The sequence below is a fragment of the Podarcis muralis genome, chromosome 7 (genome assembly GCF_964188315.1).
Source record: "Podarcis muralis chromosome 7, rPodMur119.hap1.1, whole genome shotgun sequence".
NCBI lineage: Eukaryota > Metazoa > Chordata > Lepidosauria > Squamata > Lacertidae > Podarcis > Podarcis muralis.
In genome coordinates, this window is record NC_135661.1 from 23,623,315 (window position 1) to 23,641,224 (window position 17,910).

Genomic DNA, 17,910 nt, shown 5'->3' on the forward strand with positions numbered 1-17,910 from the left:
TGCATGTGCTTTGTCACTGAATGATGACGCTGAGTAATATACCAGCTTTTCACAGAGCAGACTGGCTGGCTGTCCTCTGTGCCTGACATAGGTGCAAGCAAGTACTGAGGATCTGCCTCGTTTCTGTGGGGCCGATCAGGAAGGCTGTCTCCTTGGTATCTAAAGCCTGACTACATTTGCCCAGAAGGGAATGTGGCTGTCTGGCTGATAATATTAGAATAGGGCCTGCCATATTAGAATAGGGCCTACGCCGATTGCACGATTCATGTGGATTGAATCAGTTGTTGCCACTGCAACAAGGAGCAGTGCCTTTTGAGTGTAGACCCCTGTTCTGATATGACTTCTAATACATGGTCATCAGTGGATATTAGAAAGGAGATTCCAAGTGAACATCAGGAAGAGCTTTCTGACAGCAAGAGCTGTTGGACAGTGGAACAGATTCCCACAAGAGTTGGTGGACTCTGGTTCCTTGATGGTTTTAAAGCAGAGATTGGATGGCCATCTGGTATGGGTGCTTTAGTTGAGATTCCTGCATTGCAGGGGGTTAGACTAGATGACACTAGGGGTCCCATCTCTACAATCCTATGTTTCTGTGAATGGAGACAGAGCCAGGTTGTTGCGGACCACCTTTTAAAAATTAACAGATGTAAACAACTCATGTTGTGGGTCTACACTTTTCTGTGGAGAGTTCTCTGTGCAGGTGGTGCAAAGCCACAGCTCTCCCTCCATGGACTGCCAACTTTCACTGACTGCTGTGGGAAGAAGTGGCTTTACAGCCACTTAGCTTATGGTTCTTCCCTTTATTCCTTTAAAGTGGTGGAGGCTCTGGAGGAGCCAGCATTTCTGACTCGTGCAGCGACCACTTCACCATCGAGACATGCAAGGAAACTGAGATGCTGAACTACCTCATTGAGTGTTTTGACCGAGTGGGGATAGAGGAGAGAAAAGCACCAAAGGTATGTTGAAGAGAAGGATCATCTTCTGCAATCAGTTTTTGCTTCTTCTTCTTCTTCTTCTTCTTCTTCTTCTTCTTCTTCTTCTTCTTCTTCTTTTTTGGAGGGGAAAGGAATTTTAAGGTGCAATATCCACTCCAGATCCCTCCAACCCAGAGAAGAAGTTTGAGCATTTTTTGCTAAAGAGCAGGGCCTTCTCTGCAGTGGCTCCCTGTCTGTGGAACGCTCTCCCCAGGGAAGTTCGCCTGGCACAGTCATTATACACCTTTAGGCGCCATGCACCTGGCTCCTTTTTAACCAGGCCTTTGGTTGATTTGATTGACATCCTATACCCTTTTAAAATGTGGTGGGTTTTTTTTTTGGGGGGGGGGTTGTGTTGTTGTTTTTATTTTGATTATATATTTTGTGGTTTTATATTTTGATTTTGTTCTGTGAACTGCCCTGAGACTTCTGAGTATAGGGTAGTATATAAATTCAATAAATAGTAATAATATAATAATAACAATACAGTCCAAATAAATAAATACTGTTATGAGTTGTAGCAAACTTTTGATGCCTGGAAAAATAATGTACCAAAATCTACCTTCAATGGCCACAAATACATTACTAATGTAACACTACTGACACTTTTTAATCACCTTTATGTTGCCCTGGTCAGGATGATCAGTGGTTTGGGATGGTTGCAGTCTGGCAATAGCTGGAGGGCCGCAGCTGTTCCCCAACCCTGAGGTAAAAGGTTTTAGGAAGAATTGTGCCACTTTGCTTTTAGGGTTTGCAACGGCTGGGCCCCAGCATTGCCGGCAGTCATTACTCCATTTATTCCCTTAGATGTGTAGCCAGCCGGTGGTGAGCCAGTTACTGAGCAACATCCGATCTCAATGCATTTCCCATGCTGCTTTGGTGCTCCAAGGATCCTTAACGCAACCGAGGTGAGTTGGGCCTACTTGTTGCCATCTGTTGGGTGGTATTTTCGTGAGCCCCTCTCCTCCCAATCTTCACCCCATGTCCTCCTTCTCGTGCATAAGGTCATTACAGCAGCAGTCGTTGCTAGTCCCGTACATGCTCTGTAGGAATCTCCCTTTTGGCTTCATCCAAGAGCTGGTGAGAACGACCCATCAGGATGAAGAGGTGTTCAAACAGGTAAGTGACCGGTCGTTTTTAGTGACTTGCAACAATACCAAATAACGGAACGCAAACTCTGTGCAGAGGCCTTGTTCACTTTGGGCATTTTACACATAACCTACAGCGATTCACTGATGCGTGTATGTGTGTGTGCATATAGATAAAATTGCAAGTATATCCCACCTTTCCTCCAGAGAGCCCAACGTAGCATGCATAGTTCTCCCCATTTTATCATCACAACAACCCTGTGAGGTAGGTTAGGCTGAGAGTGAGGAACTGGTCCAAGATCACCCAGTCAGCTGTATGACTGAGGATTTGAACCCTGGCCTCCCAGGTCTAGCCACACCAGCACTCTGGCTCCACTGGTGTTGGGGTTAGTGTGTTGCACTTTCAGCTAGGGAGAGTGTAATGCAAATCCCAGTTCAGGCACAAAGCTGGCTGGGTGTTCCTGGCCCAATCACAATCTTTGAGCCGAACCTTCCTGAGCTGTTGTGCTAATAAATTCAGAAGGGTGATTCTGTTCACGTCTCTTTATCCATACTGCTGCACCATCATTGTACATGGCACATTACAAAAGAACGAGTTTGATGTGTCCCTCCCTGCCCTGCCTCAAAGAGCTTGCAATCTAAAAATAGATAGAAGGAAATACAGAAGAGGAGGTGGGATGAATGCATGGCCATGCAAGGAAGGAGGAGCGCAAATATTTAAATTTAAATATGTTGACTTAGTTACAATGGGGTGTTTAGGACTAGGGGTTGTTCCAAAGTATTCCTGGCTGTGGTCAAGTGAATTTTGAGGGAGGGGCTTGAAGGAAATAAGAGCACAAGGACCTCAAGTTTCAAGAGAGTGGCAGTCCCCCCCCCCCCCACCTTGCAGTCTGATGCTGCATACGAAGTGGTGTAATGATTAGCATGCCCTTAAAGGCATATGAACTTCACTAAAATAAAATAATACTGGTGCATGAGACTGTCATAGATAGGGCCTAGTTGGTGATGGCTCCCCCATTTTGTAATTCCGTCTCATTGGAGATACGCTCAATCCGTCATTTACATCTTTTTGTCACCTACTGAAACACAGCTGTTAAATTTGGCTTATGGGGGTTAACAGGATGATTTTGCTGTTGATTGTTTTGTGTTCTGCTGTTCTTGAGATATTGTTGTTTTATAGTTTTATTTCTGTGTTTTCTTTTTTAGTTAAGTGTTCACTGCCCTGAAAACTTGTGTTGAAATGGTGGCCTCTTATTTAGTTGACGGAATGTATAGACTGCTTGACTGCAGTAAAACATCTAAGTCGGTTTGCAGTATAATAATGTTATCTGCAAATCTGCAAATACAGCGATGATTATAATGATGGTGGTAATAATAATAATAATAATAATAATAATAATAATAATAATAATGCCGTAAGCCTGGTTCTAGCTAGTTGATACATACCCAGGGGCTGCATGGAAACCGGGCTTGATTATTCATTTTTATTTTGTTGAAATGTATATGCGGCCCTTTGACAAAAGACCACAGGACCGGCTACAGCACAGAACGTAGTAAACATACATAGCCTAACATAATACTCATACAATACATAACTTAAATAGTCATGCATTTAAAGTTAATGATAATAAGCAATGCAAAGTCATTATGTTGTGAAGATCTACGGATGAAGGGTGGTATATAAATTTAAATCATCATCATAATTGATAATGTCATAATACACAATAATACAGATTAGCCTTGCCTGCTAAAGTGGAAAGTACAAGAGTCATGATTCTCTTTCTCCCTTTTCCTTCTTCTCTGAACAGATATTTATCCCCATTTTACAAGGCCTGGCTGTTGCTTCGAAAGAGTGTTCCCTTGATAGTGACAATTTTAAATACCCCCTAATGGTGAGTAGCCTTCCTCGGTTTTCTCCCTGTACATAATCTTCCCGTCTGCTGGTAGTCTGCACCAGGTAGATAGACTATATTTCCTGGCAATGAACAATGTTGTTGTTATTGATGATGATTATTATTTTTCTGTCCAGGGTTGCATTCTGTAGGGGTTATTTTTTTGTGGGTGGGGCTATTTTTGGCAACTCTCCCTTTTCCTCTCTTTTTGCTACCTATTTGAAATTTGGTCAAGGCCTTTATCTTGCCCACCTATCTCTCATGGAGGTGGTCAGCCTGTGACTGGGCCACATCACTTCATACTGCAGTGTTGGAGGGATATCACATGATAGACTGTTCCTCCGTAAGTACAGCACATGGAGAACTAGCATGCAAAGAATAAAGATCTAGCATAGCCCTTCACTTGTGTTCCTGCCCCCACCCTGGTAGGAGCACTGAATCATTCAGTCCCCACCTGCAGTCTGAAGCAGTGCATCTCTGCCACAGGTGTACCAGCTCAGTGAGAACCTGGAAGTTTAGTAGGGTGTGATTAGCATAGGAATCAGGCCGTCTGCTTTATGGGAGAGAGGCTTTGTTTGGAGTAGAACTGAAATGTCCCTGCAGAGAGCAGCAGGGACTCTTTCAAGCTGAGCAGACTCTTGATTAAAAAAGAGAAAAGATCCCTCTGTGATTGCTGTGTCTGTTTGCTCCACTCTTGTGCAACATGGCTTGATTTGGACAATGTGTCTCGCATGGATGCATTTAGGCAGCCAGAGATTTTGATTTAATTCAGACGTTTTTGAATTCAATTTTATTCAGACTTACCCATGGTTTTGATTTTATGTCTCTGCTACTAGTGTTGAAATTGCTCCTATTTCAATTGTGGATCTTGTCATGTTTGATTTTTAAGCCAGTATTTTATTTAAATTAGCGTTTCGATTTTGAATAAGCCACTGTGTGTACATATATGCAAGAGGTGGTGTAGCATAGCAGCTAAGACTATGGATTTTATTATTTGCTTATTAAATAACAAGACTCTAGATCAGGGTTAGTCTCACCCAAGAGTAGACTCATTGAAATTAATGGACAGAGCTAACATGCATCGCAACAAACCCAGAAACGTCATAAAGATGTCACTGAAATGCCACTAAAAGGGTGGAACGGGGTGTTTGCAGGCTTTTTCGGTGGGCTTCATTTCTACATGATCTTTCTGACGTGCACAGTGCCTCGGAACATAACCCCCGCGTAAATGGGGGGGGGGGGCTGCCTGTATCCACAAGTAGTGATAGTGGCAGCAGTTATAGTATTCCCTAACCTCGTGTCTTTGGAATGATAGTGCTGGAGAGAGTTAACCAAAAGGAGTATATATGTTGTGCTATAACACATCCAGGATGTGTGGCACATTGTCCTTCTGAATTTCCTTCGATTTCATTCTGTCCTGCCTGCCTGACCCATTGGGAGGATGTAGATGAAAGTTCTTTTTGTCCTGGGTTCTCGACATCATCCAACGACTTTCTGCTCTCAAATTGCAAAACAAAAGGGGCCCTTGGTGCACTGAGGACAATAGATCTATTTTCCCCAAGTGCTGCTTAACCCTTGCCTGGTCGTTTTGGAGTTTGCCAGCCACTTGGCTAGGCAGCAGAGATGGAAAGAACTTGACCTGCTGGCTTCAGAAATGCAATGTGTTCTCTCCCTGCGGTTCCCATTTTAACTTCTTATGAGCAAAAAGGAGATGATCCATGAGTTTAATTTGGTAGATATTTTGCCCTGGATGGGAGAGATGTGGATAAATGGAATGCTTTTTTGTCCCTTATGCTGAAGTGTAAGTGTGTGTGTGTTGCGTCCATTGCATTAGGAGTGGCGAGGGGCAGACAGCACCTTGCTGGTGATGTCCCCTCTGCCTGTGCAAGGCTCTCTCCCAGAGAGACAGGCCTGAGAGCGTTAAACTTCTTCTCTGCCAGGTTATCACCCCAAACCTTTTAAAGAACAATTAGCCCTTAATTGATCTGGATGGCTTGATGCACTGGCTTTTCTCCTCCTTGCTACTTGTGTTTTCATTGAGGGATGTTGTGTAAGCTGACCAGAGGGAGGGTTTTTGTTTTCAAGAGCAGACCAAAAAGCTATTAAATAAAGGCAAGGCCTGTGCCCCTCTAGATGTTCCTGGACTTCAACTCGTATCATCTCTTTTTTTATTATTATTAAAGATTTTCTTGATTTACAAAAGTGTGTGCAATGTCTCTCTCTCATATTTTTCCCCCATGTAACATTTTTACAAAGTTTCATTTGTTGAGACATTAGGAAGAAAAGGGGGAAAGAGGTGGAGGGGGGTGGGGAAGATGGGTGGGGTCGGGTGGTGATGTTTCTTTTTTACAGTGGTACCTCGGGTTAAGTACTTAATTTGTTCCAGAGGTCCGTACTTAACCTGAAACTGTTCTTAACCTGAAGCACCACTTTAGCTAATGGGGTCTCCTGCTGCCGCTGCACCGCACAATTTCTGTTCTTACCCTGAAGCAAAGTTCTTAACCTGAAGTACTATTTTTGGCTTAGTGGAGTGTGTAACCTGAAGCGTATGTAACCCGAGGTACCACTGTACTTACTATATGTAGGGTTTGGTGTCAGTGTTGCTTGTGCAGGTTCTTTGCTGTTCACTTGTGTTCTTTTGGTGGTGAGAGAAGTTGGGGTTGTCCTAGGGTGTGGTTATTCATTTGTGGTTGGCTGTGGTGGTCTTTGTTTTCATGTGTGAGTGGGGTGGGTGGGTGTTTTGGATCAGGTTAGCCATATAACTCGTATCATCTCTGACTGTAGGCTGTGCTACCTGAAGCGCTTGGGAGTTAGTGGGGGCACAGGTTCTCCACTCCTGGTTTAGAGTTGGCAGGCTGTCCTCTCATCCCTTGTAAGAACTTGCTTCCAACTTAAATTGGGGAGGGGGAAACTGTTGTGGCCTGGCTCAGAAATCTAGACCTGGAGCTTGTGTGCTCCAGCTGTTGTTTGAGTTGGAAAATCTGGAGTTCTCAGGATGTCCTGCTATGGTGGCTCTGCTCTGCCTTCATGGCCAAGAGGCAGTAATGCATCTGAATACCAATTGCTGGAAGCCACAGGAACGGGAAGTGCTCTTTTGCTCGGGCCCTGCTTGTAGATTTCCTACAGACATCTGGGTGGCCACTGTGAGAACAGCATGCTGGGCTAGATGGGCTATTGGCTTGATCCAGCAGGCTCTTCTTACATTCTTATGCTGAGTGGGAGGTCAGGTCCCCAGCATAAATATACTAGGACTAGCCAATCCAAAGTCTTCATACTGTTGATCTACCTCTGATAACTTCTGAGACATGACTGTACATACTCCCAAGCACATACTCTCCAGGTTAAGCTCTCAAGCCATCCAGACCATCATCCTATTTCCCTCTGTGGCTAGCCAGGTGCCTCTTGGAAAGCCCATTCTCAGGGGCATGAAGACTAGAGCCCTTCTCCTAAGGTTGTGGCAGCTGGTATTTTGAACCAGGAGGTCACACGTAGCTGTCATAACAAGCTAACCGCTGGAAGAGTCCAAAGAAAGACTGCTTCTTAAGATGCAACTCTTTTAAGAGCCCTCCATCCAACATATGGTTCTTTTTTTCCCATTAGTCAGCCAAAGAACCTGTGTAGAGATGTCCTTGGATCATTTTGTTTCTCTCATTTATTTTTGTTTCTGTTTTTAGGCTTTAGGTGAACTATGTGAAATCAAGTTTGGGAAATCTCACCCTGTGTGCAGTTTGGTAAGTGGAAAACCTGTTCTTACAATTCCTTTTGAGTTAATGCTGGTTTCCAGTGCTTGACATCCAGCAGATTCTACCAAGGGGTGATCAATCAGGCAGCAGAGCAATTTAGAACCTTCCAACCCACGTGCCAGTCATTTCCCTGTCACCCTCTTGTACCCACAGGTTGTGTCTTTGCCTTTGTGGCTGCCGAAGTCTCTGAGCCCCGGGACAGGTCGGGAACTGCAAAGACTCTCTTACCTCGGGGCTTTCTTCAGTCTCTCTGTCTTTGCTGAAGATGATGTAAGTGATGAGCGAATGAGACCAAAGCAAAAAGATCTTCTGCTACAGCAAATAAGTTTTGTCTAGTCTGCTGTGGTCTGCCTTAAAAGCCTCTCCCTCCTTTTGCAACCTCTTATGCACCCACTGCAGAGGGCTGTTAAGTCGGCAGGCGTGCAGTACAAGGCCTTTTTTGTACTGTCCCCACACCTCTGGAATATGTTTCTGTTGGGAGTTCACCAAGCCTTATCACTACAAGCATTCAGGAGAGACCTTTAAACGTGTTGGTTCTCACTGGCCATTGCTCCAGTTTGAGTTTTTTGGCTTTATGGCAAGAGTAATAGAGTTGTATCCAACTAAGTCCTACATAGAGTAAACTCATTGAAATTAATAGACCTAGGCTGGTTATGTTCATTCATTTCAGAAGATCTGCACAGAGTAGGACTAGCATTAGATACAAACCATGGTTTTAGTTTACTTAATTCTGGGCTTGTTGGGTGTTAGTCTAATTTTACCGGCTATTAAGTATGCTGTATATCATTAATTAGGGACGTGGGTGGCGCTGTGGGTCAAACCACAGAGCCTAGGACTTGCTGATCAGAAGGTCGGCGGTTCAAATCCCCACGATGGAATGAGCTCCTGTTGTTCAGTCCCAGCTCCTGCCCACCTAGCAGTTCAAAAGCATGTCAAAGTGCAAGTGGATAAATAGGTACCACTCCAGCAGGAAGGTAAACGGCGTTTCCGTGCACTGCTCTGGTTTGCCAGAAGCAGCTAAGTCATGCTGGCCACATGACCCGGAAGCTGTACACCGGCTCCCTCGGCCAATAAAGCGAGATGAGCGCCGCAACCCCAGAGTTGGCCACGACTGGACCTAATGGTCAGGGGTCCCTTTACCTTTATATCATTAATTATTTATTGCATTTCTATATCATAAGCTGCCTTGAAATTGATTCTGCCCATAAACATGGTCTTTACCTTTGTTGTTCATTGATCTTTTTTTTCTTTCTTCCTTGCAGCCTAGAGTGGTTGAAAAATATTTCTCTGGACCTGCCATTACCCTTGAAAACACCAGGGTGGTTAGCCAGTCTTTGCAGCATTACCTGGAATCCGCAAGGGTAGGTGTGCTGAAGAGGAATTGGCTGCTTTTTATCTTGTTTGAGAAAATGTTTTTGCTAAGCCTGTCAGTCAGCATCAACCATACTCAGAGCAGACTCACTGAAATGAATGGACATGACTAACCTAGGTCCTATTCATCTCAGTGAGTCTACCCTTGACATCAAGCAGGCGCCTTTACTGTACTCTTTTTGGTACCTGCTTAAAAGCAAGCCTACTCTGCTACAGTCGTACCTTGGATCACGAACACCTTGCCAGTGTGGTGCAATGGTTAAGAGCGGAACCCGGTTCGCGTCTCCGCTCCTCCACATGCAGCTGCTGGGTGACCTTGGGCTAGTCACACTTCTCTGAAGTCTCTCAGCCCCACTCACCTCACAGAGTGTTTGTTGTGGGGGAGGAAGGGAAAGGAGAATGTTAGCTGCTTTGAGACTCCTTCGGGTAGTGATAAAGCTCCTCCAAACTCCTCCTCCTCCTCCTCTTCTTCTTCTTCTTCTTCTTCTTCTTCTTCTTCTTCTTCTTCTTGCAAGTTGAACGTTTTGGCTCCCAAATGCTTCAAACCTAGAAGTGAGTGTTCCAGCTTGTGAACGTTCTTTGGAACCCGAACGTCTGACGTGGCTTCTGATTGGCTGCAGGAGCTTCCTGCAGCCAATCGGAAGCTGTGTCTTGGTTTCCGAACGTTTTGGAAGTCTAAGAGACTTCCGGAACGGATTCCGTTCAACTTCCAAGGTACCACTGTATTTAGAAAGTCGTTGCAAGTTTTAATCTGTTCTTAGTTTATTCTTATTTTAACTTTTTGAATGTTGTTGTTAATTCTTATGGATAATTTTCTCCAATGCTTTTTTTTCCTTAAAAAAATGTTTAGGGGTACTCTCATTTTGACTCAAAAAAAATCACCATTTTATAGTTCAAATCAGGAAAAATACATACAGTAAATGGACAAAAGTACAAAGATTCACAAAATGTTAAGGGGTATGTGTGTGTACCCTGTGTCCTCCCAGAAAAAAAGCACTGATTTTATCATTTAAACTTTTTTTTAAGTAAACCGCTTTGTAAAAAAACACGCAACCTCAATCAAGAGGTGTATAAATTTTATGAAACAAATCAGTAGAATAATAAAAAGCTGGTCACAATTCTTGGAGTGGTATTCAGCTACATTTGACTCAGAGCAGACCTAATGAAATAAATAAACATGGCCCAGTTAGGTCCATTTCAGTAGATCAACTCTGAGTAAAACATTGCTGCATACCGCTTTTGGTCCTTAGATGGTTCCTGCTGCAACAGGTGTTATTTCCTGTGCCTGAGAGCGAAGCGGGAATTAATCTTCTCAGATGACTGCTGCTGTCTGCGTATATATATATATATATATATATATATATATATATATATATATATAATATGTATATTTTAGAAACTTCACATTCTTAAATGTGTTGCCTGATTAATTATGGGCCAAAGTGTAGTCACTTAAAATATTTTTAATTACTTTTAACTGATTAGTTAAAAGTTTAACTGATTAGTTAAAAGTTGTAGCTTTAGGGTTGAATCCAGTTCTAGCCATACTCAGAGCAGACCCACTGAAGGACAAAACTAACTTATGCCCTTTTATTTAAATGGGTCTACTCTGAGTTGGATACAAGCCTTACTTTTGATCAGTATTTGCGAGGTCATCTTAAAATCTAGAAGCATTAGGGGAATAGAGACTACAGCTGCTGTGTAACCGAAGTTTCCAACTATGCTAAGACCCTGGCCACATTAACACCATACTTTTAAAGCACTATGATACCACTTGGCCTCCCCCCAAAGAATTCTGGGAGCTGTAGTTTGTTAAGGGTTGTGAGACTTGTTAGGAGACCCCTATTGCCCTGACAGAGCTACAGTTTACAGAATTCGCTGTGAAGAGGGATTGACTGTTAAGCCACTGTAGGAATTGTAGCTCTTTAGCACCCTTAACAGACAACAGCTCCCAAAATTCTTTTGGAGGAAGCCACAGCTGTTTAAAGTGGTATCACATAGCTTTAAATGTATGGTGTGAATGTGACCTTTCTCTGCACCAGCCTTGTGCCCACCTGGTGTTTTTGGGACTACAAATCCCATCATCCCTGACTGCTAGCCATGCTGGCTGGGGCTGATGGGAGCCCAAGACATCCAGAGAGCGCCACCAAGGCTGTGCTACACAGCTGTTTCTCGGTGAAAGCTGCAGTTGCTCAGTTAACTTTTTTCTGACTTTCCTTTTGTAAAAATCTTCAGCAAGAGCTGTTTAAGATCCTGCATAGTGTGTTACTGAACGGAGAAACCAGAGAGGCAGCTCTCAGCTACATGGCAGCCATGGTCAACGCCAACATGAAGAAGGCCCAGATGCAGGTGAAGTTGTGCCCGCAGTCCAGATTGGTAGTGAAAGCCTGTTAGCACATTTATTGTGTCCCTCTCCCCTCTTTGATCACCTTGAAATTGTAAACTCGGCTGTCTCTTCTGTTGCCATGAACACCCTCACCTGCTCTCTGCATTGACCTTCCTGCAACCAAGCCTCTAGTCCTCAGTTTTATATTGCCAGCCCTTGCATCGCTATGCTTGTCCGTCTGCTCTGCATAAGGATATCAGCCAGCAGTCTTTGATTTCCTCCTCTCATGTTTCTGTTGCTTATGCCCTGCCCCTCCTGACATCCCAGGATGTCCTCTGCTACCTGTTAGTGAGCCACTTTTGTTTCCCTTTGGGGAGGTGGGAGTGTTACTTGCTTTGACAGTCTTGCCTTGACTTGTCAATAACCAGCAAGTCATGACATTTTAATTGTAATTTTGCTTGCACCCCGCCCCATGCCCATTAATCTTGCAGCTTTTAAAATTTAAATCAGAGTACATACAAATCAGAGTAGAAGCTATTGCAACTGAAACAGCAGTTTTTAAACATACCATTTCCCCTTTTCTTTTTTTGCTGGCTGTTCCTTGAGTTTTGTTTTACTTCTGTTGTTGTTTATAAAAAAAGTAATGTCTGTTTGCACCTAACTGGCTAAATTGTATCTTGTAGTGTTAGACTTGAGGGCCATGTTTTTTTGGGGGTGTGTGTGGCACAAACAGGGCTGAAAAAGTGGCTTCAGAATATTTACATAAATAAAAGCCAGAGCTGGGAAGAGAATAATATTTTTATCTTGGGCTTTTAAGTGTTGTAAGCACTTCATGTGCATTGTCTAGTTATAATCCTCTCAACAGGTAAATCAGTATAATCCCCGCACATTATATAACTGCCCGATCTTTATGTTCAGCCAAAGAGGCACTGTTAAGTGTGCCACGTGGCATTTGTCTTCTGCAAGAAATAGGGGGTTTAGTGTTTAATTATTTTTTAATGGTTGGTCCCCCCCCCAAAAAAATGTTTTTAGCTGTTTCTATTTTAGCTGTAAGCCACCTTGAGTCCCTGTCAGGCAGGATGATGATAAAATGATGATGATTGTGATGATAAAATATTATGTTCCAGCCTAGATTGTTTAATTCCTTGCCTATTAATTGTAAACAATCATCATTTCTACTTGCATTTCTCAAACGCCTTTTGCTTACACAGGACTTTTTTGATGTGTAGCTCAGTCCATGGGTTATTGTGTATCGCTGTCCAGGTGTCAAGTCTTTTTCTGCTGCTTTATAGATGTTTTAATACTCCCTGCCTAGATACTTAGTTTATTGTGCAGTATATGAGCCTATAAAATATGCAAGTGGGGGAAATGAAGCTGGGAGAGATGGTGGCTTTTTTCAGGCCAGCTAGGCTCTGCAGGCACTAGGCAAACAGTTCTGGGGAGGGTAATTCCAAAGGCACACTGCCAGCAGTACTCAGAGCAAACCCTCTGGCGATGCTCTAAATTAGAGGTGGGGGAACCTTCTGCCCAGGGGCCGCATGTGGCCTTCCAGGCCTCTCGTTTGGCCTTTAGAACTCTCCCTTTTGCTACCCGTTCTTCACACCTTCCTTGAGTGCTTGTGCCTGTCTGGAATTCATCCTTGAGCTCTGATAATGCCTCTTGCTTGCCTGGGTGGAGGATAAAGACAGATGTGTGAGTGTGTGTAGAAGCTTGCCTACTGTACAAAGGTAATAGTTGCATTAATTGCCCCACCCACTTTTGTCTCTGGCCTTGTGCACCAGTAGCATGTGGCCCCTAAAAAGGTTGCCCAGAAGGAAATGCTGCCCTTTGACTTAAAAGGGTTCCACCACCCCCGATCTATGTAAACAGGTTCACAAGTGGGAAGGCTGTCCTTAAGATACCCTTGAGCCCAGCTTCAGATATGGTGCTGTCTCCCTGAAGTTCCTGTTCTTAGATAGCACTCTGTTCCCTTTCTCCTGGACTTGCAGACAGATGACAGATTGGTCTCTACAGACGGCTTTATGCTCAACTTCCTGTGGGTGCTTCAGCAGCTGAGCACAAAGATCAAGCTTGAGACGGTTGACCCCTCCTACATCTTCCATCCTCGGTGTCGCATTGTACTCCCAGCGGATGAGACGCGAGTGAAAGCTACCATGGAGGATGTTGGCAGCTGGATGGTTGAGCTGTGTGAGTTACGGATGGCTGCTGTTGTCTCCACCTTTTTGTTCCTTGGCAGATGTGCAAAAACAAATTTGTGGGTTGTTTTATTCGGTGCTGTGTGTTTAGAAGTTCTGCTCCAAGGTAAGCTAGCTTATGCTTTAAGGAAAATAGAGTTGTGGGGCCTTTGAAATTAAGTATTGTTTTTAATGTATTGGCCATTTGAATTTCCAGTAGTCTGTGGAATAGACAGAGCTATCTAGAACACAGGAAATCTTGCTTGACCCCTGGCATTGAGATTTCACTCTATGTTGGTCCCATTCACACTTTTCACATCTTTTCAGCCTTTTTTCCCACCCACAGTTAACAGTTTCATCCAGGACATGAGCCACCACCGGAGGCTAAAACTTAACAAAGCAAATGAGAGACAGGCCATTTGTCATGGCAGATAGCAGTTACTTCATTTATAAGATTCCTTACTGCAAGGATGTGGAACCTTCAGCCTTCCAGATGTTGCTGGACTCCAATTCTCATCCCCCCTAGCCAGCATTGCCAAGAGTCAGAGATGCTGGGTGTCATGGCCCAATGACATCTGAAGGGCCCCAAATTCCCCAGCCTGGCTTTGGGCAATTTCTGTATGTTGCTACATGGGGAGAATATTCCATGCTGCATGGTGGTTCCCCTGTTCTCCCATTCCCCACTTTCTGCACCAGTATCAGTGATATCTGTCTGCTGTTCAGGCAGTGTCAGCATCAACACAGTCAATACATAGGTGCTGTACAGTGGTACCTCGGGTTAAGAACTTAATTCGTTCTGGAGGTCCGTTCTTAACCTGAAACTGTTCTTAACCTGAGGTACCACTTTAGCTAATGGGGCCTCCCACTGCCGCTGCGCCCCCACCATGCAATTTCTGTTCTCATCCTGAAACAAAGTTCTTAACCTGAGGTACTACTTCAGGGTTAGCGGAGTCTGTAACCTGAAGCGTCTGTAACCCAAGGTACCACTGTATAACTTAAGGACATGGGAGATACTAGCTTTAAAAGCATAACCTTTTAGCAACGTTGCCCAGCAACATTTGTTGTTGTGCCACACCATGGTCACTGATGTGAATGGAATTTAGTCTAGCATGCCAGTGTATCGGTCCAAAACGTAACAGGCATGAAATGAACATTGGAAAACTGGAACGGAAGCTCTAGTACTATAACCAGGAAAGCTTAGCTTAATATTTCCCATGTCTGAATGCACCCTAACTTCTCAATTCTATCCTGTTTTTCCTCCTTTCCCCAGCTAGGGATCAGTCCCTCTTTTCTGAGCCGAAATTTCCAACGGAGTGCTTCTTCCTGACCCTCCATGCTCATCACCTGTCTATCTTGCCAAGCTGCCGTCGATACATCCGTCGACTGAGGGCCATCCGGGAGCTCAACAGGTGAGGAAGACGTGTAGAATGTTGACATTTTCTAAATCTGGTTTTTAGCCTGTTGTCGATTTAAATTACTTTCTGAATGCTTTAGTTTGTTTTTGCCGATAATCTCATTACAGTCATACCTCGGGTTGAAGTAGCTTCCGGATGAATATTTTCGGATTGTGCTCTGCGGCGACCTGGAAGTAACGGAGTACGTTACTTCAGGGTTTCGCCGCTTGTGCATGCACAGACGCTCAAAATGACGTCATGTGCATGCGCAGAAGCGGCAAAACATGACACATGCTTCAGGATGCGAACGGAGCTCCGGAACAGATCCCGTTCGCATCCAGAGGTACCATTGTACTTAAATTTTGCTGCAAACTGCTTTGAGGGCTTTTGTTTTACAATCAAGCAGTGAAAAGATTTTATTAAGTAAACAAAAATAAAACAAATAAGGCATCTCCATACTCCCAAGCACTTTTGATAACGGTCTGCCAGTTTCTCCTGCCTTCTTTGAGTCCCTTCAGTTTTTTGTTACCCACAGAGCTCTGAGCTGACTGATGTGTGGCAGAAAGTTTGTGAATGCAGATGGGGGCTCATCATGCGGCTGGCTTGGTAGATCCAGATGGCTGTGGGAAGCGGGGAGCCTGTCTTCTGCCGATGATCTCAAGCTCTGCAGGCATTGTCTGCTTGGAGAGCTGTGCCAGTTCCCAGAAAGCTCTGCAGGCCACCAATGGCCTCATTGTTCATTGAGGTCTAAAGGTGGCTTTGAGTAATCGCTAGCATAACTTGGCAAGAGGACGCTTACTGTAGTGTGCATGCACAGTATCAGGAGGGAACTAGGACTGGGTGCGCCAGCAATTCAATCAGCTGAGGGGAGCTTGTGGGGGCTGAGTAGTGCGAGAAGTTTATGTCGGCTTGGTTCTAATGCAGCTCTAAGCTATGGTTTGTCCCATGGATGATCAAACAAACCATGGCTTGTTTTGCCAAAGGTTTGGCTTGTTGTCCAGCTGCTCTTGCCTCATGCCTCTATAGTTTCATGAGCTTCTGGGGTGATCAAAGAAACCATAGTTAAGGAAGAGTGCTTGGTTCACACATAATACCAGCTATAGTTCAAGCAAATGAAGATTCATCAGCCAGCTACAAACCACCATCTCTAAGTAGTAATGGGCAAAGACTCCTTCCCTGAAACCCTGCTACCAGTTAATGTCGACAATATTGAGCTAGATGGTCCAATGGTCTGGTGTGATATAAGGCAGCTTCCTATGTTCATATGTTCATGGCTTAGTGGTGGAGCATCTGTTTCATATGCAGAAGGTCCCAGGTTCTATCCCCAGTGGAGTCTCCAAGGAGGGCTGGGAATGTTCCCTGCCTGAAACCGTGGAGTGCCACTGCTGGTTGGCATAGACAATACTGACCTAGATGGCCCAATGGCCTGACGTGATATAAGGCAGCTTCCTATGTCCTGTTTCATTTACCTCTTCCTCTTTGGTGCTTTGCGCTCTCTGCCTTTGCCACAATTGCTCAATTTTTATTTTTATTTTTTCCCTCTCGTTTGGTTTACTTTTACAGGACCGTGGAGGACTTGAAGAATAATGAAACTCAGTGGAAGGATTCTCCTCTGGCCACACGGCATCGAGAAATGCTAAAACGCTGCAAAACACAGCTCAAGGTTTGTAAGCTGCGGTCAGGCAAAAGCCAGTTGGTCCCTTGCTCCAGCTTCGCCTTGAGGGTTTTAGGGAGCCATCCTTGACTACAAATGATTACGAAGATTTGAATGTGTATGTTGGGTACTGATTGCCTACGTGAAGGTTTGATGAGCTAGTAAACTTGGATGGGATTGTAGGCGTAAGAGGGAGATGCGATAGAGGCATAGAAAACATACGCATCACATGGAGAAAGCGGTATTTGGGGAAAGAGTTTTCTCCTTCTCTCATACTACTAGATCTTGGGGTCATCCCATGATGTTGATAGGCAGGAGATTTCAGGGCCGATGAGAATCCTTCACAGAACACATTATTATTATTATTTAATTCATTGCTGCAACCCTAGGCAGGGATGATGAAGCAGAACCTCTGTGTTCAGAAGTGGCATATCTCTGCATACCAGTTGCTGGAGTGGGGATGGGGGCAAGAGCAGGAGAGAATCTTGCCCTTCTGCCTTGCTTGTGGGCTCCCGTCTTTGTTGTCCACTGTGAAGACCAGGGTGCTGGACTAGACGAGCCTTTGCTCTGATCCATCCACCAGGCTCTTGCTTTCTTGTGCCCTGTATAATCCAGTCCATCCTGCCCAAACAAACATTTATTGAACTGCTGCTTCTTTCAGAGTATGCTGCTCCCAACTTGAATGTTTTGCTGTTCTGAGTGCAATATTTTGTTTGTGCATGGGCGGGCGGGACATATTGATTTCTAGTGTGGTGCTTTTGCTTAACTTTTGGGTTGTGGCAACTTCTCTGTGCAGAAATTGGTGCGTTGCAAAGCCTGTGCAGATGCCGGCCTCCTAGACGAGAATTTCCTTAGAAGGTGCCTGAATTTTTACAGCATGGTCATCCAGCTCTTGCTCCGGATCCTAGACCCTGCCTACCCCAAGTGAGTCACATTTAGAGATCTCCTCATCTCACCCAGTGTGCTTTTTTGTGCTGGCCAAGTCGCTAGCTACCTCCTGCCAATTAACAGTAGGTGTCTGCCCCCAAAATGACTCCTATAGGTGAGGCCATTTTTCAGTTACCGGCTTTGAAAAGCCTAGATAATGCTTTATGGGGAAGTTTTTAAAAACATCTCACTTCCCAAACAGCCTGAAGTCAGTGAGGAGGAAGTCTTCATCCTGACATTCTGATGTGTATCCAATGTTAGTCCTACTTGCAGTAGGCCCAGTCAAATGAATAAACATGATTAATTTGTCTATTAATTTCACTGTGACAAGAAGTTAGTTGAATGTGACCTTCTCTTGTCACCCTTC

The 17,910-nt window shown here is 44.3% G+C and overlaps 1 protein-coding gene across 5 annotated transcripts in view; it reads left to right on the forward strand.

Annotated features, from left to right (window-relative positions):
* Positions 1-17,910, forward strand: part of UBE4B (ubiquitination factor E4B) — a 69,327-nt gene that overhangs the window by 39,896 nt on the left and 11,521 nt on the right. For all 5 annotated transcript variants that reach the window (XM_028740707.2, XM_028740708.2, XM_028740711.2 and 2 more), the window contains 12 exons: positions 815-956; positions 1,782-1,882; positions 1,979-2,093; positions 3,871-3,954; positions 7,629-7,685; positions 7,851-7,967; positions 8,960-9,058; positions 11,304-11,417; positions 13,383-13,581; positions 14,839-14,977; positions 16,526-16,625; positions 17,413-17,540. In XM_028740707.2, the coding sequence (XP_028596540.2) occupies positions 815-956; positions 1,782-1,882; positions 1,979-2,093; positions 3,871-3,954; positions 7,629-7,685; positions 7,851-7,967; positions 8,960-9,058; positions 11,304-11,417; positions 13,383-13,581; positions 14,839-14,977; positions 16,526-16,625; positions 17,413-17,540 (1,395 nt within the window). The remainder of the gene's footprint in view (positions 1-814; positions 957-1,781; positions 1,883-1,978; positions 2,094-3,870; positions 3,955-7,628; positions 7,686-7,850; positions 7,968-8,959; positions 9,059-11,303; positions 11,418-13,382; positions 13,582-14,838; positions 14,978-16,525; positions 16,626-17,412; positions 17,541-17,910) is intronic.